Source organism: Macrobrachium rosenbergii, chromosome 26, assembly GCF_040412425.1.
Source record: "Macrobrachium rosenbergii isolate ZJJX-2024 chromosome 26, ASM4041242v1, whole genome shotgun sequence".
Taxonomy (NCBI): Eukaryota; Metazoa; Arthropoda; class Malacostraca; order Decapoda; family Palaemonidae; genus Macrobrachium; species Macrobrachium rosenbergii.
The window spans coordinates 50,607,566-50,634,194 of record NC_089766.1 but is presented as its reverse complement, the minus strand read 5'-3'; the positions used below and the strand labels follow the sequence as shown (position 1 = coordinate 50,634,194).

Genomic DNA, 26,629 nt, shown 5'->3' with positions numbered 1-26,629 from the left:
GGAAAAGTATGTCGAGAGCGTGACTTTACTGCAATATTTCTACTGGTTAGTACACCTGTCCAGTACAGGTCAGCTTTGAAGCCATACTTCTCCTGGTCAGCAGACCTGTCCCATACATGTCTCTCCTCAGTCTAACACTTGGGTCATGGAGTCGACTCGGAGCCCCTCTTCAGGTCACATTCATTTAGCTCTTACAGTGCACACTTTGTCACAGTTCACAGTCCTATAATAAAAATACACTATCCTCCTGTTACTAACTAAATACATCAGCAACTTACACAACAAACTAATGTATGTAACTATGTATACATTTAGCTACCAGAATATACCAAATAACTATGTCCAAATATGGAATTTGGAGGTAACTCGATTAGCAATAAACTTAAGGAGGCATATTCATTACTTAAAAGTGGTTATTTTCCATCTGATAGAGATAACTTTGAAACCTCCAGACACTAACTGTGCTAATGTTTATAATTCATATAGTAACAATACCACACTGTAGAAAACAATGTTCACAGCGAGAGAGCAGAAATCTGATAGACAAATGTAACGGAAATATCCAGAAAGAGGTTAATGAAAAGTATCGGTATTGGTATCGGCATCGGCTTTTCAATGAGTATTGATATCGGTATCGGCCAAAATTTTGGTATCGGAGCCTCTCTATTGACAACATCCTTCGACATACTTCGATCTTCAGGAGAGTTACTGGCAATTCCAGGATTGCATATTTTCTATTGTCAAATTGTACCTGCAGATTACTAGAATCCTGCTGCTGTTGTTCCCTTCCATTATTTGTGAGCAATCTATTCTAAGGACTGACTGACCAGTTTATATGTATCTGACGTAAAAAAAAATAAAGGTCAACTACGCCAAGAATAAATATATGCTAACAGTAACTGCAACACGAACATTACACACCCCTACAAACCTGTAAATACTCGCTACAACAGCAAAATCACGAAGCATGCAAACTAGACATTTATTAGAAGGGAACACTAATATATTATAAAGACATCCTAACTTTTTTTATGAATACGAAATGCCTCTTGATTAAAAGATTCCCTTTCAAGTATCCCCGCGCTCGGAGAGCGCAGCGAACGCTTCAAGGTCAAAGCGACCAAGTACAAGCGGGCTTGGGAAGTCAATGGCCTTTCGGCGTGTATCTATGCACTCTCACGTTCAGTAATGATTTATTTATCATTATTTAGTAATGATTTATTTATCATTGTTTATAGAGAGTTTAATGCTTTATTATCATCTTCAGAGTTTAACCAGGCGACGAAGTGAAAGTTCTTAACTTTCACAGGGTTGGTAGGCGTCCCACTTGGCAGACAGTCGCAGCTCCCATGGTCTTAGAAAGAGGTGTTCACTACTGACCCAAAATTCCGCCAGGTGTTGTAACATTTTCTGTGCGAGGCAGAGTTTCCCTTAGAATGCGTATCCTGAATCAAAATACGAAAAACATGCGCACTGGGAAACACAAATTGTCCATGATAGCAAAATACATGAACGCAATTAAAGGTTCTCAGAAAATGGATTCGATACATGTATATAAATTGCAATGTCCAACTATTTATATTTACCGCTGGCTATGTAGTAGTAATAAGCTATATCATGAATTTTAGTTTTGACTATAATGTTGTTTCTTAATTGTATTCTTGGTGTTAGAGTACAAATTGAATGAAACAGATCTTTTATTGCCCTCAACTCCTCTAAAAACAATTTATTCCGTTTAATCGCATTTTTACAAAAATATTGCTAATCCCGTTATTAAAATTTAAATCTTTAGTTTTATAAACATAACCTTTTGAATCTTGAACTGAACTGAATATAAAATTTAGGCCAAAGGCCAAGCACTGGGACTAATGAGGTCATTGAGCGCTCAAACGGAAATTGACAGTAGAAAGGTTTGAAAGGTTTAACAGGAGGAAAACCTTGTATTAGAGGGTGGAAAGTAAGATGGAAGAAAGAGAATATGAAAGGAACAAAAGAGGTTAATGAAAGTATCGGTATTGGTATCGGCATCGGCTTTTCAACGAGTATTGATATCGGTATCGGCCAAAATTTTGGTATCGGAGCCTCTCTACTGACAACATCCTTCGACATACTTCGATCCTCAGGAGAGTTACTGGCAATTCAGCACTGCATATTTTCTATTGTTGTCTAATTGAAGGTTACTAGAATCCTTTGCTGTTGTTCCCTTCATTATTTGTGAGCAATCTATTCTAAGGACTAAACCAGTTTATATGTATCTGACGTAAAAAATAAAGGTCAACTACGCCAAGAATAAATATATGCTAACAAACTGCAACACATTACACCCCTACAAACCTGTAAATACTCGCTAGAACAGCAAAATCTAAAAACTAGACATTTATTAGAAAGGAACACTAATATATGACATCCTAACTTTTTTATGAAACAAAAAAGATTCCCTTTTATTGCCCCAAGTACAAGCAAATGGCCTTTCGGCGCGTATCAGTGTGCTCTCACGTTCAGTAAAATTTTATAAGTTGCCAATCATGATATGAAACATTTTTAAATGACCGCTTCATCAAATTACGACTTATAAGGTAAGACAATGCCTGTTTCCCAACACCCTCCATAGCTAATATGGCAAAATTGTAAAAAACACCCCTAGGTTACGTGATATTATTTTATATTGGCAACTTATGATTTATTTATCATTATTTATAGAGTTTAATGCTTTTATTGCATAGTAAATTTAAGTATATTTATATATATAAAATATTGTGACAGTTATTGATTTTTTACTTAATTACATATATTGTATATGTATTGAATAGTAAAATGAACTGTAAAATGTATTTTTCTAAATAAAAGATAAAAAAAATTATTATCTACAGAGTTTAACCAGGCGACGAAGTGAACGTCCTTAACTTTCATAGGGTTGGCCCAAAGGGTGGTAGGCGTCCCTCTTGGCAGACAGTCGCAGCTCCCATGGTGTAAGAAAGAGAACGTGTTCACAACTGACCCAAAATTCCGCCAGGTGTTGTAACATTTTCTGTGCGAGGCAGAGTTTCCCTTAGAATGCGTATCCTGAATCAAAATACGAAAAACATGCGCACTGGGAAACACAAATTGTCCATGATAGCAAAATAAATGAACGCAACTAAAGGTTCTCAGAAAATGGATTTGATACATGTATACAAATTGCAATGTCCAACTATTTACATTTACCACTGGCTATGTAATAATAAGCTATATCATGTATTTTAGTTTTTGACTATAAAGTTGTTTTTTAATTATATTCTTGGTGTTAGAGTAAACTTCGGTATCTATGAATGAAACAAATCTTTTATTGCCCCTGAAACTCCTCTAAAAACAATCTATGAATGAAACAAACCTTTTATTGCCCCTGCAACTCCTCTAAAAACAATCTATGAATGAAACAAATCTTTTATTGCCCTTCCAACTCCTCTAAAAACAATCTATGAATGAAACAAATCTTTTATTGCCCCTGCAACTCCTCTAAAAACAATCTATGAATGAAACCAATCTTTTATTGCCCCTCCAACTCCTCTAAAAACAATCTATGAATGAAACAAATCTTTTATTGCCCCTGCAACTCCTCTAAAAACAATCTATGAATGAAACAAACCTTTTATTGCCCCTCCAACTCCTCTAAAAAACAATCTATGAATGAAACAAACCTTTTATTGCCCCTGCAACTCCTCTAAAAACAATCTATGAATGAAACAAATCTTTTATTGCCCCTGCAACTCCTCTAAAAACAATCTATGAATGAAACAAATCTTTTATTGCCCCTGCAACTCCTCTAAAAACAATCTATGAATGAAACAAATCTTTTATTGCCCCTGCAACTCCTCTAAAAACAATCTATGAATGAAACAAATCTTTTATTGCCCCTCCAACTCCTCTAAAAACAATCAAACAATTCCATTTTGCTTAATGGCATTTTTACAAAAATATTGGGTAAATCCCTTTATTAACATTTAAATCTTTAGGTTTATAAACATAACTTTTTGAATCTTGAACTGAATATAAAATTTAGGCCAAAGGCCAAGCACTGGGACCAATGAGGTCACTGAGCGCTGAAACGGAAATTGACAGTAGAAAGGTTTGGCAGGTGTAACAGGAGGAAAGCCTCGTAGTTGCACTATGCATCAGTTGTTAGGAGAGGGTGGAAAGTAAGATGGAAGAGAGAGAATATGAAAGGAGGTACAGTAAAAGGAACGAAAGGGGTTACAGCTAGGGGCCGAAAGCACGCCGCAAAGAACCTTATGTAATGCCTGCGGTGCACGGCATGAGGTGCACTGACGGCGCTGCTCCCCAGCGAGGCTTTTTGAATCTTCCTCTACCCACTCACCGCGTGACGTAGGTGTAGCTCGCACGGCGTTCATTTGGTCTACGTTAATTTTCATGATTTTTGTTAATTTTTTGCACTGATATTGCTTTTTGTATAAACATATTAGGATATCAAATAATGTTGAATAAGGAAGGATGAAAGAATTCATTTTTTGCATTTTACCTCCTTGAGGCTACAAGCATGAAACGTACAAGGGAAAATTGATTCTTTCGCACGCCACTCCCTGAGACATAGCTAGTAGGACAATGAACAGATTCATTTCATTTACATCTGAATCATACCATTTTAGCTCACGTGATACTGTAGGCAAACTTTCTATACATTCGTCTAGAAACTGGCTGGCCAATCTGTCCGTCACTGTTACAAAAAACTTCTAAAAACCTGGTTTCCCTTTATCCTGACTCCACTGGAGGCTGGTTTCCCACATTAAATAGGTTAACGCGGCGTAGGACTTTGACCCAGCCACTTGGCCTTCAACAGAACTAGTAATCTTTCTACCTGGCTCGTTCGAGAAGCGTTTGCCCGCCTGCTTTCTTGCCTATTTCTGCTTATATATTATGGTGGTTTCAATTATTTGGCTCTTTTTTTTTTGCATTTCATACCGTTGTTGTTTTAGATTTAGCTGGCCTTGTGCCAGCACGGGCTCTTGCTCCTAGAGCAGCCCATAATTTTTCCATACCGCTTTATGCATATTTATGCATATGAAAGTATGTATGTATGTATGCATATATATATATATATATATATATGTGTGTGTGTGTGTGTGTGTGTGTGTGTGTGTGTGTGTGTGTGTGTGTGTGTGTAGAATCTACTGGTCACTTTTTTACCAGATACATATGTAACTGCAATAGCCGCAATGCCCTCTTAACTTACTCAAATTCTTCGGGCTTTTTTGGATACGCTTATCACCACAAAGCCTTTAGCAATGGTATCTCATTCTGATTAGGGGACCCGGGTTCGTTTCCCGCTACCGGACATCAGAATTTCTTCATATTTCTTGCACTTGGTTCTTAAGGCTTTGTAGTGACAAGCTTATCCAGAAAAGCGCGAAGAACTCGAGAAAGTTAAGAGGGCATTGTGGCTATTACAATAACATATATATATATATATATATATATATATATATATATATATATATATATATATATATATATATATCATACCAAATCTTGGTTAAACACTTACAGTAGTTGTCAGCTTATGCGTCGATAAAATGCCGAACGTGTCTTCCTACGAACGTTTCCTCAAAAACCGTTCATGAAGACGTGAAACTTGATCGGTCAAGGTTATTGCTCGCTGTTTCACACGTTTCAGCACTGTTGTTTTGCTTATGTAAAGTATTCTCTCTCTTTCTCTCTCTCTATAAGTACACGTATACATATATAATATATATATATATACATTATATATAAAAATGTATATATCAATGTATTATCTCTATTTTTCTACATATGCATATACACATATATATACTGTAACACACACACACACACACACATATATATATATATATATATATATATATATATATATATATATATATATATATATATATATATATATATATATATATATATATATATATATATATATATATATATATATATATGTAGTTCTAATAGCCACAATGCCCTCTTAACTTCTCGAATTCATCGCGCTTTTTTGGATATGCTTGTAACTACAAAGCCGAATGTATCCAAACGAAAGAAATTGAAGAGCCAGTGAACGCCGGTCGCGGGAAGCGAACCTGGCTACGAGCCAGGTCGGCAAGGTGACCTCCCTGTGAATATGGAATTCGGGTTCGCTTCCCGCGACCGGCGTTCACTGGCTCTTCAATTTCTTTCGTTTGGACACATTCGGCTTTGTAGTTACAAGCATATCCAAAAAGCGCGAAGAATTCGAGAAGTTAAGAGGGCATTGTGGCTATTAGAATTACATATGTGTCTGGTAAAAGTGACCAGTAGATTCTACTTATATATATATATATATATATATATATATATATATATATATATATATATATATATATATATATATATATATATATATATATATATTATAGAAAGAGAAGCTGAGAGATTTTCCAGGATTTAGTTCATTACACAAACAAATTGAGCCGTAAATGATTATTTTTCGTGAGGTTCCTGCTAAGGAATTCTTTCTTATCTCAGGCATCTTCAATTAGTTATCCTCTATATAACATATCATCTATTGTACTTCGGCATATTCAGCATCCTGAAATGTTAGGTTGCCTTCTACCCATGAGAACTAATGAAGGTTCCCCAGCGAATGAAATTCAATCGAAAAAAGGACTATCTAGCAACCGTACTATGACATTGATTACAACACAAAAACCACCATGCTCCGTTCCATCCTGACCAGTTCTCAGGATTTCCCCAAGGAGAGCGTCTGGGTGTGTTCAGTGTCGCTCTCGTGGTTTATGTGCATAGTATTTCGTATGAGAAAAATTTCAGCTTGATCTAGTACAAACACCAGATTCCTTGTTGCTTCTTCGCTCCTTCCAACAACGAAGACACGTAGAAAACGGAATGACAGGTCAGTTATTAACGCAACCGCTATAATATTCGAGAGTCTGAGGCGTCATTTTATCCCGTTTCTTCATTTCAGCTCCCAGGCTCTTTCAAACATGATCCTGTGGTTCTTAACCTTTTTCAGTGTATGCACCCCTTTCAAATCAGCAGTCAGTTCTCGCACCCCTGAATTGCTGAAATAATAAAAAAAACTCTGGCTCATCCTGACTCAGGCCTCACGACAAAGGACCCTGAATCCAAGTAATAACTGCATGTTCATCACGAATAACGTTTATACTTCAAGTTTTCCCATGAGGGAGTTGTAAGTCTAATGCACAAGTTCAAGTTTTTCCCTAAGGGAGTGATAAGTCTAATGCATTCTTAACTACTTCGCCTTTGCCCTTGGTGGCTGTGACGCCGTTTTTACGCAAAAGATCAGTCAATCAAATCTACCTAAATCCCCCCTCCCCTCAATATTTAGGGTTATTTGTGGCTTAATATTTATAAACACCACACACACATATGCACACTACTAAAATCACAAATGTGCGCGTGATTTGTTGCATGAATGTACTCTGTCGTTTATTTTTAAAATTTTCCTGTGGCTTTAGCTGATATATGTATGTATATCTATATACTGTATACATGTGTGTGTGTGTGTGTGTGTGTGTGTGTGTGTGTGTGTGTGTGTGTGTGAGGCTGATTCGCCATATATTCTGAAAAACGGCAACGATATTGTCACATTTAGACTAACTGTTGAACTGGAGCTGACGCACTTTTGGAGAAAACTTCTGCAATAAGAACCACTTCATGCTCATACAAGGATTATTAGAAGGCATAATGAGTCCAGTCATATATACACACACTTCATATATATATATACATATGTATATATATAAACTATATATATAAATAAATATATAAATAAATATATATATATATATATATATATATATATATATAGAAATCATCAACACACAATCACGTGTGGAACAGAAATAAATTTCTGACTCACGTCGGGATCGAACCAGGTCTCTCAGGTCAGAAATTTATTTCTGTTCCACACGTGATTGTGTGTTGATGATTTCTATCTTATTCACTCAGAAGGGATAATTCGAATGAAATGTTGTCTATTGGGTCATTGCTGAGTCAGGGAAGTTGGGGAAAACTCGCTGGTATGCAAGCAGTTTTAATTTATCTCAGGTTCCAACTTCTTTTAGACTTGTATGGCCCAGTGGATAACGCCCTTGCTTTCCACCTGAGACCTGGGTTCGATCCCGAAGTCAGATAATTTATATATATATATATATATGTGTGTGTGTATATATATAAACATATGAATTTTATTTATATAACTGAGAGCAGAGCATAAAGATAATAAACAGCCATGGCGATATAACACATCCTCGTCTCCTATACTGACTTTTACACCAAACAAGTCACTCTTGTTTTTACGTATTCTACCAAATCCGTACCATGCGTGGTAAACACCCTCCACATTGCATCGATATTGATTTTGTCACATGCAGCTTTAGAACTTACTCATAAATCTTTCCCATATAACTGCGTCATAACAAACGCTTTATCCACATACCCTCCTCAGTGTCTAAACCTGCACTGTTTTCCCACTATCGGTCATCTGCCTACCCTTTTCAAGCCAGACCATGCCGTACGCCTTCCCTGGTATGAACTAGAACATTATTCTTCTTAAACTCTCCTCTGTCACCTTCACTCATTGCTTTGGAATCTTTCCCTCATTCAGACACACCTTACGCACCCTGATGAGCGATTTAGTCCCTCTTTCAAAACTTTACTGTAGTATCTCACTTGCTAGACCATCAGCCTACGGCATCTTTCCATTCTTCAACCTCCCAGAAGAGGTTTTTCTCCACTGTAGCCATATATTTTGCAAAAAGAATCTTAGGGGAGATGAGATCACATTCATACATCGGCTATTTCCTGGAAGAAAACGTCCGTGGGTGGCAAAATGGACACCTCAGTTGTCCAAGACAAGGACTTTGCTTACACATATCATCAGGAATGGTCAAAGGTTCAGCATCTGAACTATAAAAAAAAAAACTTGGAGACAAAATGTCAAAGTCCTCACATTTCCTATTCCTCTGGCCTTAAATGGTATGGTGGTCAATAAAGGTAGGCCCGTGAACTCCTTTTAAGACTTGCTAAAAGACCAACGTGTCAGGTATAAACATCAAGTCATACTAGGTAAGATGACACTGAGGGTCAGGAAAATTTGCCAAAACCATGGTCACTGGAGTATCTAATATCTTATCTTATGATTTAAAATAATAAGAGCTTAGCAATAAAACATTATAATGTTATTTTAGACAAAATCACTACGAAAATTACTAAATTCAGTACCAATAATATAAACTAACAACAAACAGCAATATGAAAAAAAACACTAAAGGGTGTTATGTAAAATATTTAAAAGTAAAAGTAGTCGACGTGGATGGGTCAGAACACCATACCTGGACAAAGGGAGGCCTTGTCCACTGGAAGGACAGTAATTCTGAATTTGAAATTAGAAAGTATCAAAATTAGGAAAAGGAAGGTCAGAGAGGAAGCATTTTCCTGATAATCCCACACACCTGTTCGCGACAAAATATGGTTGAACTCAGGGAAAGTGTTTTCGAGTGCAATATGATGTATCTTTCATCGATGCAAGGAAATAAAAGCACAGGCAAATTTTCTGAATGCACAACACTGCGTGGAAATAATGGAATCTGGTTACTTTCAGAAAATGAATGGCAATGATAGTACTTCGTGTTGAACATATTTCTATTTTCAGGTGACAGTAGAGAAGACCCGACGACGGACAATCCGGAAAAGGAGCTGCCAAAGTTTTCCGGGAAGGAAACAACAGACTTCCACATGTCTTCGAATAAGAGGAAAATGTCGTTCACTGAAGGACTCAAAGACTTTGCCAACGACCTCATCAATCCTCGATTGCTTATCCTAAAGTGCACTTACTTCTTTTTGTTATCAGGTAAGAAGGTCTTTGTTTTCGTTGGTTGAATCTCTAGGACAGGGAATGACTGCGAATATCTTCATTAGTGTGCAGTGACCCATGTAGAATACTTGTGATTAAAGGTATTATAATATAAATATTTCATTACAACATAAGGTCATGACTTGCATCTAACTTTTGAGGAACATCTCATGAAATCGTCAGCAAATGTTGAGGGAAAGTTAGATATCGTACGAAAGGCCTCATATACTTAAGGGATAGAATCATTGCAACCTGTTTTAGGTCATTTGTTCTCCGATGTGCATGTCAGCTTCTGCCAGAGACTTATCTCTTTTAGATCGAGTGGTTTGTGGTGGTAGGTTTCTGTTTCCTAACATCAGCAGTTATGATTTGGTTGGACCTTCTACGGACGGTCTCCTGTTTGTCAGTTTTTCATAAGTTGCATTTTAAGAGATCTTTCACATTCACGACTGATCCCCGATCCCCTTTTCCCGCCAAGGGCAACCAGATTTGCTGATCACCAGCACCAATATGCAGTAAATGTGCTTACACTGTAGACCTTCTCAGTTCCAGAGGTCCTTTGTTCCTCACACCGTTGGGCTGTGGAACAGTCTCCCTACTGAGGATGTCAAGCAATTGGAACTTCAGAAGTTCAAGAGAAGATGCAATGCATTACTGCCCTGATATTATTCTTCTTGCATTTTCATACATTTTTATCAATTTATTAATTTATTTTCTATTTTTTACTAAGTGCGATCTCTTCTTTCTGTATCAGCAGAAGTTTTAGTATATAAGACAAAAGAAACACCTCAACATGTGGTATTGCATGCTTACTTATTAGACACCTAAGAGCTAGCAAAAATAACAACGAAAGAACCTCGAAATTAAAACTAATTCCAACCCCTCCCCCGCCCCCAGGTCCTCAAAGATCAAGACTGGCAAAAAAATTCTTAATGTAAATTCTCAGGTACTTCGTAGCCCAACAATCAAGTCGGTGACCAATGAAAGGGACCAGCTGTCCTCTGCCAATGACTGCCAATGTCACGGAAAAGGTTAACAGATGTGGGCATGAAACTGTACACTATCCTGTAACAGGCATACCGAAAATTACATCCCCATGAAACGAAGGAAACAAGCTCTAAACTTGGCTCATTCAGAAATACTGATCATTGATGAAGGCGGTGCATAATGAGAGCAGAAATGCCAACTTTCTGAAAGAGAGAGATTGGGGTGAGGAAATATAGATCTATCTCGTACTACATATTCTCTTTCTTCCATCTGACTTTCCCCCCTCTCTAAAAATTGTTTCCTAGTGCAACTGCTTTGAGGGTTTCCCTCCTGTTACACCTTTCAAACCTTCTTACTCTCAGTTTCCCATTTCAGTGCTGGATGACCTCATAGGGTCCAGCGCTCGGACTTTGGCCTAAATTTTATATTTCTCCTTTCCTAAACAAAAAAGCGATCAGTTGAAATAATAATAATTAATAATAATAATAATAATAATAATAATAATAATAATAATAATAATAATAATAATAATCCTTTATTTCCAATTGTAGATTGGGTATTCTACATAAGTAGCCATATCAGTATAAAACAATTTGAATTTAAATCTTACACAAAGCTTGGTATAGGTTAAGAATATCAAAATCAGTAAAAATAGCATTAATATAAATACCATAGGAAACTATTTGAAACTATGTACAAAAGTAGACAATCATAGGTAAAATGAGCTTCAAATAGAAATCTAATAGTCATAAATTATCAATAAATAAGTATATAAAAATGCTAAAATTTTCAATAAATAAGTCTTAATAATATATGTACAGACTCAGAACCCATTTTGAATTAGGATACCTGAATTTAAAAACTACAATGTAGAATCAGTTAGTAAAAGATATAAAAATAAGCCTGATTAAAATCTAAGAACAAGGTACTAATAATTAAAAGAACAATTAAGACTCTGTTAAAAGTAAACTCCTTAGTTTTGACTTGAAAATAGACACAGAGCCAGCTTCTTTTATTTCACGTGGCTGTTCATTATACAACACTGGACCTCGGATTCTGATTTGCCGTGAGCCAATACTAGTTTTATGTCTTGCAACATACAAATCATCCCTTTGGCGTGTAGTGACATTACTGAATAAAGATACTGGTGGGAAACTATAACCAATCTGGAATTTTATTATTCAAAGCTTTATATACCATAGTGCACATGTCAAGAGTATACTGGTCTCTTATTTTCAACCATTCCAATTCCTTTAAATGTGGAGTTACATGTTCAAACTTTCTAACGTTGCCAACAGCCACTCTTGCTGCAAAGTTCTGCAGCTTTTGTACTCTTTGTAACTGTGATTTGTTAGTACATCCCCAAACTTTTAAGCAATATTTTATAAAACTTAAAGCTAGTGACTGGACGACTATCTTGCGAGTACTTGTTTATACATTTCATCTATGTGACAGTCAAAGTTCATGTACCGATCGAAATGAACACCTAAATTTTTCACAGTCGTCATTGGCTTAATTATATTTCCATTAAAATTTATCTGTACCTCATCTCCAATATCTGACACATATTGCCTGGATCCAATAATGATAAACTGTGTCTTTTTCTCATTTAGAAGTAAGCCATTTCTCAAAAAGTAGTCTTTAGCTCTGTTTAGAATGTCTTCTGCCTTACAAATCATGTCGGCTATATCCTTACTGTCACCTTCTATTAGTATTTGCGTGTCATCAGCATATTGAACTATAAAACAGCCAGGTATTGATCTCGCAAGATCATTAACATATACCATGAAAAGTATAGGGCCGAGAATTGATCCCTGAGGTACTCCGAATTGAATATTTTTCTTCGATGATACAGTACCATTTAGCCTGACGGACTGAAACCTATTCTCAAGGTAGCTCTTAAACCAGCTCTGATCAATATTCGCCAACGTACATTTCTCCAATAATATGGCATGATTCACGCTATCAAAAGCCTTAGATAAATCTAGTAATAAAAGTAACGAAACTTTTTTGTTGTCTATATTTTCATAAATCTTGTCAGATAATTTTAAAAGGGCTGTTTCAGTAGATAATTTTGGTCGGAATCCATGTTGGCTTAAAGAGATTAGTTTATTTTCCTCTAAAAATTCAGTTAACTGATTTGCAATAATTTTTTCAAGTACTTTCGATAGAATAGGTAGCAAGGAAATGGGACGGTAACTAGAGATATCGTCGGCATCCCCGCTTTTGAAAAGCGGAATGACATGGGGAATTTTCCATATGTCTGGATATGAATAAGTAACAATTGATGTATTGATAATTATCGTAAGGTAAAAAGCAATAACATATAAACCATCTCTAATGAAACGTAAACAAATACCGTCAGATCCAAAGGCGTTAGTTTCTTTCAAATCTTTAATGACTAAGATTACTGTGTTACAGTCCACTGGCCTTGGTTTAAAACTATCGACTCTACTGTGAGGGATAATAGGGTCTGTTTCCAAAGGCATGCCGTTATGCAGTTCTTCCTGTGTTTTTTCAAAGGTCTTTCTCCCCACTTCTGCAAAGAATTCGTTAAACTCTTCAGCTTTACGTTGCAAATCATCTTTGGTATTCGTATCGCTGTTTATTCCATTGGAAAGCATATTATTAGTAATCTTCCACGTAGCAGCCATGTTACCTTTAGCATTTTAAATTCTTGTTTATAGTACTGCTTTCTACTATCAGTTAACATCGAGTTTACCTTTTCTTCAGTTCCTATGAGTTTCTCTAAGCTGAATATTTTCTCTTTGATTTTTTAGTTTATTTTTCAAGTTATCTCTTACCATTATCGTCTCTTTTATAGTATCAGAAATCCAAGGGGCAGGGGGACGAGTTACTTCTCTAGTAGGAAATTTACGCAGGGATAAAAGGGTACTGGTTGCTCAAACTGAAAACAATAAAGGAAGAACTAGGGCCAGGACTGGATATAATGATCTTCAGTACAAAAATTCTGTTACTCATGTATCAGTCAAGTTATAGTGGTAAATCCTTTTCTGATCGTTTGAAAGCATCGGTTTGGGGCCGCTCATGCTAGGAAACTTTACTTACGTCACGAAATTTCAGCTCCCCATACGATATCTTGCTCAAGTTACAACTTCTACATGATTTTTCTATGTTTCCAAGTACGTTTGAACTGTGTTAAAGGGTTATAGAAGAGAATGTAGAATTTAGGCCAGAGGCCAAGCGCTGGGACCCATGAGGTCATGCAGCGCTGAAAGGGAAACGGGGGGTAGAGGAGGTCTGAAAGGTGTAACAGGAGGGAAGCCTCGCAGTTGCACTAAGAAACAATTGTTAGAGAGGGTGGAAAGTAAGATGGGAGAAAGAGAATTTGAACGGAGGTACAGTAATAGGAGTGAAAGGGGTTGCAGCTAGGGGATGAAGGGACGCTGCAAAGACCCTCAACTAATACCTACAGTGCACCGGGTGAGGTGCACTGACGGCACTACCCCTCTACGGGGGTTAAAGGGTTATGGCAGGTATTTTGAATACAAGATATTTTAAAGAAATAATATAACTTTCGCCTTCTGTCCACGTATTTGTTATTTCCACCCAAGCAACGTCCACTCTCAAGCATCTTGTCAATGTGAGTCTCAGGAACGAGCGTCCTGAGGCTCCAGAAGTCGGGGAAAGGACGAGGCATAACAATGCTGTAAAGGTTTCTGGGTGGTGTGTGAAGTAGCTGGAATTTCCAGGAGATAAAGTGTCAGTTGATGACAGCAAAGAGCTGCCAAGAGGTGGCAGAAGTTTGTAGAAGGAGAAAGATCAAAGCATTGTAAGCAAGGGTCAAGTTATGGAAGAGATAAAAATGACTTATTGCGTTAATGATGCAAAAATGGAAGTGGTTAATTCATACCAGTACGCTGGGATTACATGGAACACAAGATGTTACAATGAAGAAAGATTTGAGACATGATGGGTAAAGCACGGAAAGTGGCTTGCCATAATATTGCAAACATATGCCTGCATGACCGAAGATGTTATTTGTTTGGGCAGGATTGTATATCCTAATGACCTTGATCTTTTCTTCTATTTACAGCTGTTGTGATACTATGGCCGCAGTTCACGATTCATCAGAAAGCCATCGGGCTCAGTGAATACCAGACTGGCACCATAGCCTCCGTTACGGCCGTCGCCACTATTTTCTTCCCTTTCATCGGTGGCTTCGTTGGGGATAAAGTTGGTAACTACAGGGTAAGAAATAGCACTGTAATTCCGTAAAACAAGAGGGAGTATTTGAAGACAGAGAACTGTGTGTCTTCCAATAGTGTTCAACTTTACTGACCTTGCGAAAAAGCGACAAAGATGAGGGTCAACGGGGGAAATTCTGATCCTACCTAGGCCGCAAGGTCAACCATATGTTTCTGTTAAGATACTCGTACATCTGATGCATTCATTGATACGAGTATGTATGGGTAAGAAGTGGTTGGTTCCATGTAAAAGATAATAAAGTGGGTTCAATGGGAGTTATTTAGCCTACCAACATTCACTTACCATTACTTTATTTAAAACTTGACTTATCATTACTTTATTTAAAGGATACTTTACCCAGGATAATAGCTAGTCAAACGAAGGTTGCAAGATAATACCTTTTAACTAAAGCGCAATGATGATATAGGTCTTAAGAAGAAAAAGCCGGTTCAGAAAGGACATAAAGGAACAAAATGCAGCAGGGCTACGTATGAGTATAGAATAGAATAAGTGTAACTAAAGAAGAAAAAATACACATCATAACTTGCATTAACACTGTAGAAAACAGATTCAAAATGTTACTTTTGTCTAGAGTAGCGTTCAAATACCAAATGTTTTCCTAACGACAATTTGATGACACTAAAACTTAAAGGGACAATTTGCAAGATTTTAAGTACAGTTTTAACAGTTTATATAGATGCAGTAAAAAAAAAAAAAAAAAAAGTACCAAAATTCAATTGATGTTATTCTACACCAGAACAGAAATAGGATCTGATGGTAAATTGACAATTCTAATAAAAATACAGCCAATAATTATGGCGTCTCTAAAACTGTTCACAGTCCTTCTGTGCCTGGGGATGACAACGCCATTCATTTTGAAATGATCGTCAACTAAAATACTTTAATTCTGTTTTTGTTTATAGATCCTGATGGCTACTGCTTCTATAATAACAGGAGGGATTGCCTTGTTTTTCACATGGGTTCCATCAGCTAATGTTGAGACGCCGATTTCGAATTTCTCTGATGCAACATCGTCAAACTTTTCCTTTGAAGTCAACAGCTCAGGTCAGGCCAACTCAGCGACAGAGGTTGATGATGACCAGCTGAAATGGACGTTTTGGATATACCTTTGCGTTCGTACTGCTTATGGGTAAGATTTTTGCAGTGGTGGAACTGGCAACTATTTTTATAATTTAGACAAAGCTGTGTTACTTTTACAAATAACGAGGTTCTGTTTTTAACATTTCATTTACCGTGCAAGTCTTGCATAATATTTTAGAATGAATCAAGTTAAATTCCTTTCAGATAAAGCCAGTAACAATTGTCAGATGAAATTACATCGAAAGATGAAGCTGAAGTCCTTGGGATTATTTTAGTCTATTCAAAGTGCTTTAAGAAATATTATAGAGGACAAATAATTAGTCTAGTTCTTTGAAAAACGGTCGGTATAAACTCGAATGATTTTATCACAGGATAGTTAATGGAATAACATACGTCTTCTTTGATGCTGCTGTGATGGCTAATGTCCAAAATTCAGACGTCAACTTTGGCTACCAAAGAGCTTGGGGAACAGTGGGTGCCTTCATCAGCTCTTTTCTGGGAGGGGTTATTGTGGAACAGACAGGAAGCTTCAAGTGAGTGGGAAAGCTGAAAAATTCATTTTTCAATGATAATCGAGAGACTTCTTGAATATTCTGAGAGCACATCTCATAAGATTGTCAAATAAATATAAAATTGATGCTTTTATTTATTCTACAGTGAAATTTTCTACGTCTCAGCTGCAATGCAAGTAGTTACGGGATTGTTAATGCTTGGCGTGAACATTGACTTCAAGATGCCAGCTCTCTCACTCACTCGGGAGATTTTCCAGCTCTTGATCAGGCCAGAGCCTCTCATCCTCTATGGGGCTTTGTTTGCGGCAGGTGGGTGAAGATCATGGTTGGGGGGACTCATACTAAAGGCAGATGTCCGAGATCAAGCTTTTCAGTGATTCTCAAAAACTTGGAGATTTATTTTGGTTATATTCTATAAATAGTGAGATATTCTTCTAGAGGAGGACAATCCATACAAGATTCAAATGAAACTGAGTAGGCTGCCATATTCATTAGTGAATCTATGTAATTTAATTGCTACATAAGAGTACTAAGCTAAAACTAGGAATTTTAAGCCTTATGGTGGTTACTTTGAACCTAGACATTAAGCCAAGTCAGCCTGTGTACAGAAAAACTGCATACTGATGATGTCCCTTTAGACTTGCTGGCAACTATTACATGTCAAGCAGCATATTCTGCAAACAGGATAAAAATTGTTTCAACGAATTTCGGAGTTGCCTCTGACTTGTTTAATAATAAGACATATAAAACTCATAAATTCTGTGCTGGAAGTTTTGTCCCAGCAAACCTAGACAAGTATTTGGGTTTCACTGAATAGTGTTCTAGGTTTTTCTTTTTGTTTGCAATAGTTAGTCATCTTCAGAACAGGATAATTCAGGCTGCACATGATATAAATTTTGCTGCCAATGGAATGGGTACTAAAAACCATACATTTGGACCGAATTAAGAAGTCGGTATAAAGTTCAGCAGCTGACCACAGAGCGTACTGCCACTCCAGGATTCGCTATGCATTGGCAGTGCAGGTATTAGGAATTCAACTCTTTGTACATGGAGCCTTTTTGTTTAATTTGGGGACAAAGCTCTTGGTCTTAAATGCATATTTGATAATACTTAGTTTAAAACCTCCTTCAGCAGTAATGGACTATTTCTAATGTCAGTTATTAAGGATTCACTGTTAACTGTAAATGTATTTTGATCAAGGCAATTTTGTTCATGTAAATACAAATGAGTATGGTAACTGAAAAACAAACTAGTTTTCCCGCAAAAAACTGACTATAACAAGTTCCCTCAATGGCCGAAAAGGAAAACCAGTAGGTGACTGTTAACCGCAAAATATTGGTTCTGAAACAGCTGTGAATATTATAATTACTTCCGGCCTCCATAACAAAGATAAGATTGCTGTTGGCAACGCAGCGTCATTTATTTGCATTTGAACACTGTTTAATTCTTTCATTAACTGTTCTTTATTTGTTATTCATCTTTCATCATCATTCTTAGGGCAGCGATGCGCTTCAACATATCACTAGGCTCTTGCATGACAACTCAGTGTTCTGCTAGTGCTTTCCATTTTTTTTTTTTTACAAAACCTCAATAGTGTTGTTTTGTGGCTCAAGACATAAAAATCAGCATTAAAATGAAGAGACTGCTTCTTTTGTGGTGCTTTTAGTATAAAAAATTATTTGCATTCACATACTCCAAATATTTCACATAGATTTTCCTTCCACAGGCATGTTTACAGGCTACTTTGAAACTTTCATGTACCGGTACCTGCATGAGCTGGGAGCTAGTGAAATACTCATTGGCATGACAGTGACTGTAGGGGCACCCTTCGAGTTCATTATGACCCTGGTGACTTGCAATTTAGCAAAGTCATTTGGATACGTGCCTCTTATAACGTTTGGTCTAGCGGCACATGGTGTACAGTTTCTTGGTAAGTCAGATTCTCTTTCGAGGCCATCACCTCTATCACATTCTTATGTTTCCAACATGCTTTTTTTATGGAGTAGTGGCAGGCTTGGATTATCTTTGCTTGAGAATTGTTACCAGCAAATACCGTGGTTTCTGAACACTGTTAATCATTACTTTAGTATCATGTGTGGAGTTATAACATTGTTTTTATTCTATAACGGAGTGATGAACTTTCTGTGGAGCAGGATTATAGTCAATGCTTCCAAAATCATACGTCACAATTACTGAGAACTGACTAAAAGACTGAGTTCGCTACCCACTTCATTTGTAAAGCTCTTGATATAAATTAGGATCATTATTAAAGCTATGGATCTATTAGGAAGAACAAAAGCCATAGTACTGGATATGCAAAAGTAATATTTGTGACTATTTTGTTGGTAAGGAATAATGTTCTTTCTCGTGAGCAGCAAGCTCATGATATGAATATTTTCCTCCTTGCCGAGATGCATAGATTTCCAGCTGAATTAAAGGAGGCACCAACACCTGCTGGTGGGTCTTGAAATTGCTGAAACACAAAATTTCTTGACAGCAAGCCAAGGACAAAGTCTGATAGCAAAAACTGCATTACTGAGGAATGGACGTCTTTACAGATCCCTGGGGCTAAATGTCATCAAGAAGAAATTCTTTGGTTAACCTGCTAAGTAGGACAAATAATGCTTTAGAGAAGAGATGCTGTGCAGGAAAAACGAAGATAAGGCAGTGATAAGGAGCCTGATAATGTGTAGGACTAGAAGGAAAAACGTCAGGTGAAGCAATGATCAAGTATCTGAGACGATTGACTGTGGCTAAATCGAGCTGAAGTTGTTCGATTTTTCGTGCCATCTTTTGAACAATGACAAAGAAGAAGTCTTTGTTACCCTCCTTGCCTCTCTGGGGGCACAATCTCGGCTGTGCAAACGACAGGACGTCACGAAGGATAAAAGGTATTGTGATTTATGGTGGAGCGTAAGGTAGTCAAAGAAAGAAATAGTAAATTTTCCAACAGAGAGAGAGAGAGAGAGAGAGAGAGAGAGAGAGAGAGAGAGAGAGAGAGAGAGAGAGAGAGAGAGAGAGAGAGAGAGAGAGTTACAAGAATATCCCGCTGAACTGATAAAGAATGACATTTCAGACGTACGCTATTGGTGTGTGGTAATGGCATCAACACAGACTCCATGATTCAAAATAAAGAGGTTACAGACTTGTCTTGAAGGATGGAAGGTTAGGAGAATCTTTGGAAACGAAAACAGGAATATTTCCAAAAGCCAGTGGAGGAAAGAGAAACAGTCACCAAACTGTGCAGTCCGAGGATGACTGACTTCCACAGGATGAATGTAGCAAGAGGTGGCTAGGAAGGTGTAATGGGGACACTTCACAGGGAAGAGGATCTCTTTCTTAAGTTCAACTGAACAGTGGTCAAAAGAACACCCACAGAAAGAGAATGAAGTTACTTTGCAGATGAGAAAAGCAGGATCCCTGTCTCTCTCTCTCTCTCTAAACTAGATTCAGGAGTTCATGGAAAAATCCCAAGAAGATTTTGATAATAAGAGTACAAATTAATTGTAATTTGGTGCAATACTAAACAACAGTTTTCCTTCTAGGTTTCTCCTTTCTTCAAAACCCTTGGTGGGTTCTACCACTTGAGGCCATAGGATCTGCAGCAGACGGATTCTTCTTGACAGCATCCGTCACGTATCTTGCAGTTCTCTTCCCTACAGAAAACATTGCCTCCTTTAGAGGGCTCCACGGAATAGTACATTATGGCTTAGGTTAGAACGTGCACATTTTCTATTTTATCTTACAGCACTAGTACTAAGAATATTATGAATGTCACCACATCCTTCTCCAAACACACTTTGCACGCACTGGGAAGCCTCAGGAATACCTTCCACACTGATTCCGTTAACCCCAGCTCATTTTCCGGTCATCTTCACTTTATTTACCACTACAGCTGTCTTGTCTAACTTACTTGCCTTAATTACATTTATGTCCACGTTTGATTCCTCTGTCCCAGCCATTTCTCATCGCCCCCTTACATCCACAAAATAATCTTTTCCTTGCTATGTCCCTTTTCTCTCCTCTGGCACCAAGTTTTGCAACTGAGGTCACCATGCACAACTGCTCTTCCTCATTTTCTGGACCTAGCCAGGCACAGATTCACATTCTACCTACAGTACAACAGTTACGACAATGAGCTAAGTACCGTGTCTTTTACCTTTGTAAATAATGCTTCTGATGTTTATTGATCCTCTCCAGGACAAACAACTTCACTTATGACTGATCAGCAGGATCCATGGATGTACTCGTAAACCGAACATCAGTGGAATATTTATGGAGAATTGATAGCCTGCTGTGACTAATATTGGATTAATTGATCTTTTAATTCTCTTTGGTGAGATTTTACTTTAAAACTGAGTGATTGCGCGATGTAATTTGTAATGTCAAAGTTAAGAACATTTACTTTAATTTACATGAAATGTTTTTATTCTAAAACAAAAATGTTTTACAGAGACTGTGAAGAATATTAATTTTATTTAAGGGATTGGTTAAGGTATGAACGAACACTGGAATGTGACGGTTATAAGTAGCCTCAGAATTTCACATGAGCAACGAAAGTGTATGAAGTATGTATTGTTTATACTTTTAGAGAAACTTATGCTAATGTTGAACTTTCCTTCCAGGAAAATTCCTGGGTATCGTCATAGGGGGAGAGATGAAGGAACACCTGGGTCACGTATATACTTCCCTGATTTGGACTGGTTTAGCCGTTTTAACCTCTGTCATTTACTGCTCAGCTCATTATGCACTGGAGAAGTACAGGTCTACAAACTTCAGTACCAAGCATGAAGGAATGACCAGCAAAAAAGAGCTTTCGGGAATTGATAATGTGGCATGGGAGGGACCTACTTAGAAAACGTTCAGAAAATACTGATAAGTCACCCACATATCCTTGAATCCACGACAATGAGACATATATGGTTGACCTGAAGCTCAGTCGAATTTTGGGTGATTTCACAAGAAGCAACAGCCAACTGTTGTCATGTTTACATTTTTTTTTTTTCAGTGCGTCTGCAGTAACTGCTCCTAAACCTCAATGTTTTATCATTTTTGCCTTCCAAGCTCTATTTTTCCGACTGACGCCAATCTTCAAGGCCTCGAAGACATATAATTACCAGTTAGTTAGGCATCTGCTTCCGGTAACCGTGATGTTTATGGAAACTGATAGGTATTGTGAGGTCCCGATCGGTCGCCGGGAACCTCAGGGCATCCTCGCTTTCAAAACAAAAATCTGCGTGACGCACCGAGCACTCTCAAGAAACACAGATCCAGCGCTCCTGATTCAAACGATCTTTTACGCATTTTTCAGAAGCTACTTAATGACGTTGATGGAACTGTAATTACGAACGTACAACAGACATTGCAAGCTTTCCAACCATATGTATTGAGCTCTCTCTCGAATTTGTATATAGAATTGTTAACCATTTTTCAGGTGTGAGAAAACACATCTGGCTGCTTAGAGATATCTCTTCTTTTTTCTTAATGTCAAACGTTACTTTTACGCTCGCAAGAGCTCTTGACCTGTACGAGATTTTGTATCAATAAATCAGAATACACATTGACTTTGCCTCTTACTCGCCGCCTCGTTATAGTATATTTGATGTCAAGAATAAAGGCAGCCTTCACCAGGGGACCAAGCTTGCTCAATCTGATTTTGCATCTTCCTTTGACCCGATTAACCACCGAGGCTCTTGTGTATAAGTTTGTGACTCGAATGTTTCTTGTTATGGTGTGTATTACTTCCACGGCTTTTGAAAGTGACCAGCTGCTATAATAGCTGTGGTTGATGGCGTTTTTAATAAGCCTCGACTTGTCATGTCTGGCATTCCACATGACAGTGCACTGGGATTTCACTTGCTTTGATCTACCAGCCCAAGTTTCTAGCCTTGTTAAACACCTGGTACAGTATGCAGATGTTGCTACTTTTGATCCCAAACATTAAATAAAGTCACTGCTAACCACACCGGACACTTGAAACTGAAAAGCAGATGGTTAAGATAGTGTGGTATTGTGCTAAACTCGAGTGACACTTATTTTTTCCTAATGAACACCATAATATTCTTTGGAAGCTTGAATTTCAAGTCATTGGCCCCTTTGGTGGGCTTGTTCCATATGAATAGGTTTCATCTACTGGATAATAATAATAATAATAATAATAATAATAATAATAATAATAATAATAATAATAGCCAATCGGGTCGTTTGTTCTTACAAGCTTTGTTGAATCTGCACCGATGCTGCGTGAGTGTCATATAGTTGCTTTCTTTTCTGCAGCACTAAAGTCATATGTAATGCTGGCCGGAAAATGTGCATCACTTATTCTTTTTTTTTTTTTTTTTTTTACCCACATAGATGATGGCATTACTAGAACATGCCTCGCAGATTTCGTTCCACTCTGGTTCATCTGTGTGGCTCTCAGCAGCACTGGTAAATTTGTGCGAGAGACAGCATTAATCAAAATAGTGATTACTTTTGAAGTACAAAAGTGATTATGAATTTGCACAACAGTCAGTCACTATCTGTACTGGCCTTGCCACAAGCTTTGTTTCTTTTGGGGGGAGGGGGAGGGGGACTTCCACCACAAAATAAATTGCTGATGTTTGAACATTCAATCAGTGAGGAAGAAAGCTACCGAAGTACGTTCACAAATGGCAAAATTGTGATCGGTATAATACAGAGGGCATATTTACATTTATAGAAGCACAAACAGTCACAGATTAGCGGAGTTAAGAGGCAATGAGGTACTCTAGGAGCAGACATACAGACAAACGCACACACACTTACACACAAACATATGAAAACATGTGTGACACTACAAAAACTCTAGAAGCAGCTACGGCATGGAAGATAGAATTCAAGAAAGTCATGATCTGAAACCGACAAATAAATGGGGCTCACCAGGTGATCCAGAGGAGGTCTGATAGAGGCCCTACAAAAATATACATGATTATAGTGATACTATAATCCACTTAGGTGCGTGTGTGTCAGCATCCACACACCTTTATACTGCAGGTCATCTTGTCAGCGATGTGGACACCTGGCTTTAGTTTTCTGCAAAAGAAAACTATTGTGCCGGCTTTGTCTGTCCGTCCGCACTTTTTCTGTCCGCCCTCAGGTCTTAAAACTACTGAGGATAGAGGGCTGCAAATTGGTATGTTGATCATCCATCCTCCAGTCATCAAACATGCCAAATTGCAGCCCTCTAGCCTCGTTAGTTTTTATTTTATTTACGGTTAAAATTTAGCCATAATCGTACTTCTGGTACCGCTATAGGTACCAACAACACAGGCCACCACCGGACCGTGGCTGAGTTCCATGGGCCGTGGCTAAAGCCAACACCGGACCGTGTTCAGAAAACTCGATTGCGCAGAAGAAACTTCGGCGCATTTTTTACTTGTTTTATATTCAGCCTCACTGGAATCTGCTACCAGTGATAAAAACATGAAGTGTTTTATGAATAAAGTAAATTTCTGATCAGATTTATACAAATAATCGTGAATTTTCAAAACCATGTGAATATACTAAAATTCCATCAACATTAAAAATGGTCAATTAATAACCTTGTCAGATATTTCATAGCAAAGATCTAACTGTAAAACGTGTGCCTCAAACAAAGTGAACTGTTACCATATAGAACTGATTAAATTAAATTTCTTGCCCACAGGGAACAGTGTCCATACTAAACAGCCTATCACTATATTAAGATTCAATATTTTTAACATTTTCAATAAAATAAAAACAAGTAAAAAATGCGCCCAAGTTTCTTCGGCGCAATAGAGTTTTCCGAACAGCGTATAATGCTGTATGAAATTTTCGACCACGGCCCATGAAACTTTCAGCCACAGCCTGGTGGTGGCCTGTATTGTTGGCACCTATAGCGGTGCAAGACACGATCATGGCTAACTTTAACCTTAAATAAAATAAAAACTACTGAGGCTAGAGGGCCGCAATTTGATATGTTTGTTGATTGGATGGTGGATGGTCAACTTACCAGTTAGCAGCCCTCTAGCCTCAGTAGTTTTTAAGATCTGAGGACGGACGGACAGACAAAAAGCCATCTCAATAGTTTTCTTTTACAGAAACTAAAAATCAGAGAGTGCAGGTTTAATGATACCGGCATTACGGGCAAAATGAATATAAAAATGTTACCGAAGAGTGGCAGCGCTTTTCACTTTACTGTCGTTCGATGCCAAATCTGTGTGAACAAACGCATCTAAATGGTCAGTGCTGTTTAAAAGAAGGGCCAAGCTGTTGAAACAGTTAAATTCGCCCGGTGACTGACGATTCCCACCAGTATTGTGTGCAGTGCCTGAACTTACAGGTGGGTACCACACAAAGCCAAGAGAAATCCCAGTTAGATCAATAACTGGGTACTGTAAAGGGGGTTCAGTGGATTGAATTGAATTGAATATAGAATTTAGCCCAAAGCCAAGCACTGGGACCTATGAGGTCATTCAGCGCTGAAAGGAAAACTGAGAATAAGAGTTTGAAAGGCGCAACAGGAGGAAAACCTCGCACTTGCACTATGAATCAATTGTTAGGAGAGGATGGAAAGTAAGATGGAAGAAAGAGAATGTGAAAGGATGTACAGTAAAAAGAACGGAAGGAGTTGCAGCTAGGGGCCGAAGGGACGCTGAAAAGAACCTTAGGTAATTCGTACAGTGCACTGCATGAGGTGCACTGACGGCATTACCCCCCAGCCCCCCCTACAGGGAGAGTTCGGTGGAGACAAAAGGTTTCATGAGAGGGAAAAAGGAAAACGAAGGAATGGGCAGAGAAAAACACGCATGCGCCCAAAATCCAAGACGAGAGTACGCGGCGGAGAAAGAAGAGAAGGTAGTTAGGAAAGGAGGGGAGGAAGTGCAAGGCAAGAAACAAGGTAGAGACGGACAAGTGTAGGCAAGATATTTAACACCGGAAGGAGGCAGAAAGCTACAGACCACACAACGACGGTAGGAACTTGTGGACACGAAGAGCAAAACGAGATAAAGTGTTTTGGAGACGTTGAAGTATCTATTACAGTAACACTAGATGAGAGTATAGACACTGTGACAGATGCGGTGGAGGACAAATGTTTACATATACCTCCACTATGTCCTCAAGACAGCAGCATTATCCAACTAACACGCCCAGAAAAGTCGAGGAAGGTAATTTTATACAAAGGTAGGTGCCAGTTTGGGAAGAGAGCAAATACTGGCAAAGGAACAGACGGAACATGAAGGATAACAGGTAATTAGCTAGAAGTTAAACAGGGAATTGTCAAGATTTGGACAGGGGAAATAACATAATAGAAGAAGCCAGAGATAGATACAGTTATGAAGAACCAGAAATTGCAGTGAGACTGAGGAAGTACTGTCAATACTTCCTATAAGGACTCAAATGCGCCCTTGTGAAAAATGGAGTTGTAGATGTCACTGCTACAGGAGCTCAAAGAGAGGGAACAAAGAAGCAAAAACCAGAGGAGGTGGTTACATCAGTTTTTAGTTTTCCGTAAAAAGAAAACTATTAAAAACTACTGAGGCTAGAGGGCTGCAAATTGGTATGTTGATCATCCACCCTCCAATCATCAAACATACCAAATTGCAGCCCTCTAACCTTAGTAGTTTTTATTCTATTTAAGGTTAAGTATATCTTAGTTTAACCAGACCACTGAGCTGATTAACAGCTCTCCTAGGGTTGGCCTGAAGGATTAGATTTATTTTACGTGGCTAGGAACCAACTGGTTACCTAGCAACGGGACCTACAGCTTATTGTGGAATCCGAACCACATTATGACGAGAAATGAGTTTCTATTACCAGAAATAAATTCCTCTAATTCTTCACTGGCCAGTCAGAGAGTCGAACGCTGGGCAAAAGCAGCGCTAGCCGAGAGCTCTACCCACCCTCCAATGAAGAACTATATTTATTTAAGGTTAAGTTAGCC

General features: G+C 38.0%; 1 protein-coding gene across 2 annotated transcripts; it reads left to right on the top strand.

Annotated features, from left to right (window-relative positions):
• The first annotated feature begins 6,734 nt into the window (after positions 1-6,734).
• On the top strand, positions 6,735-22,268 carry LOC136853194 (major facilitator superfamily domain-containing protein 6-like). Of its 2 annotated transcripts, XM_067128554.1 has the most exons (9): positions 6,735-6,910; positions 9,695-9,892; positions 14,940-15,094; positions 16,015-16,241; positions 16,564-16,725; positions 16,850-17,013; positions 18,431-18,634; positions 20,250-20,417; positions 21,330-22,268. In XM_067128554.1, exons 1-9 carry the CDS (start codon positions 6,904-6,906, stop codon positions 21,557-21,559), a joined length of 1,515 nt encoding a protein of 504 aa, XP_066984655.1. In that variant the 5' UTR covers positions 6,735-6,903; the 3' UTR covers positions 21,560-22,268. The 2 variants fall into 2 exon arrangements, with proteins under 2 accessions (XP_066984655.1, XP_066984656.1); XM_067128555.1 differs by lacking the exon at positions 16,564-16,725 and having other exon boundaries at positions 6,772-6,910; positions 21,330-21,698.
• The last annotated feature ends 4,361 nt before the right edge of the window (positions 22,269-26,629 follow it).

Bases quoted from the DNA above. Each gene is read 5' to 3' on its own strand.
- LOC136853194 (XM_067128554.1), top strand. The intron at 15,095-16,014 runs GTAAGAAATAGC...TTTTGTTTATAG, and splicing joins ATAAAGTTGGTAACTACAGG to ATCCTGATGGCTACTGCTTC. The intron at 18,635-20,249 runs GTAAGTCAGATT...TTTTCCTTCTAG, and splicing joins ACATGGTGTACAGTTTCTTG to GTTTCTCCTTTCTTCAAAAC.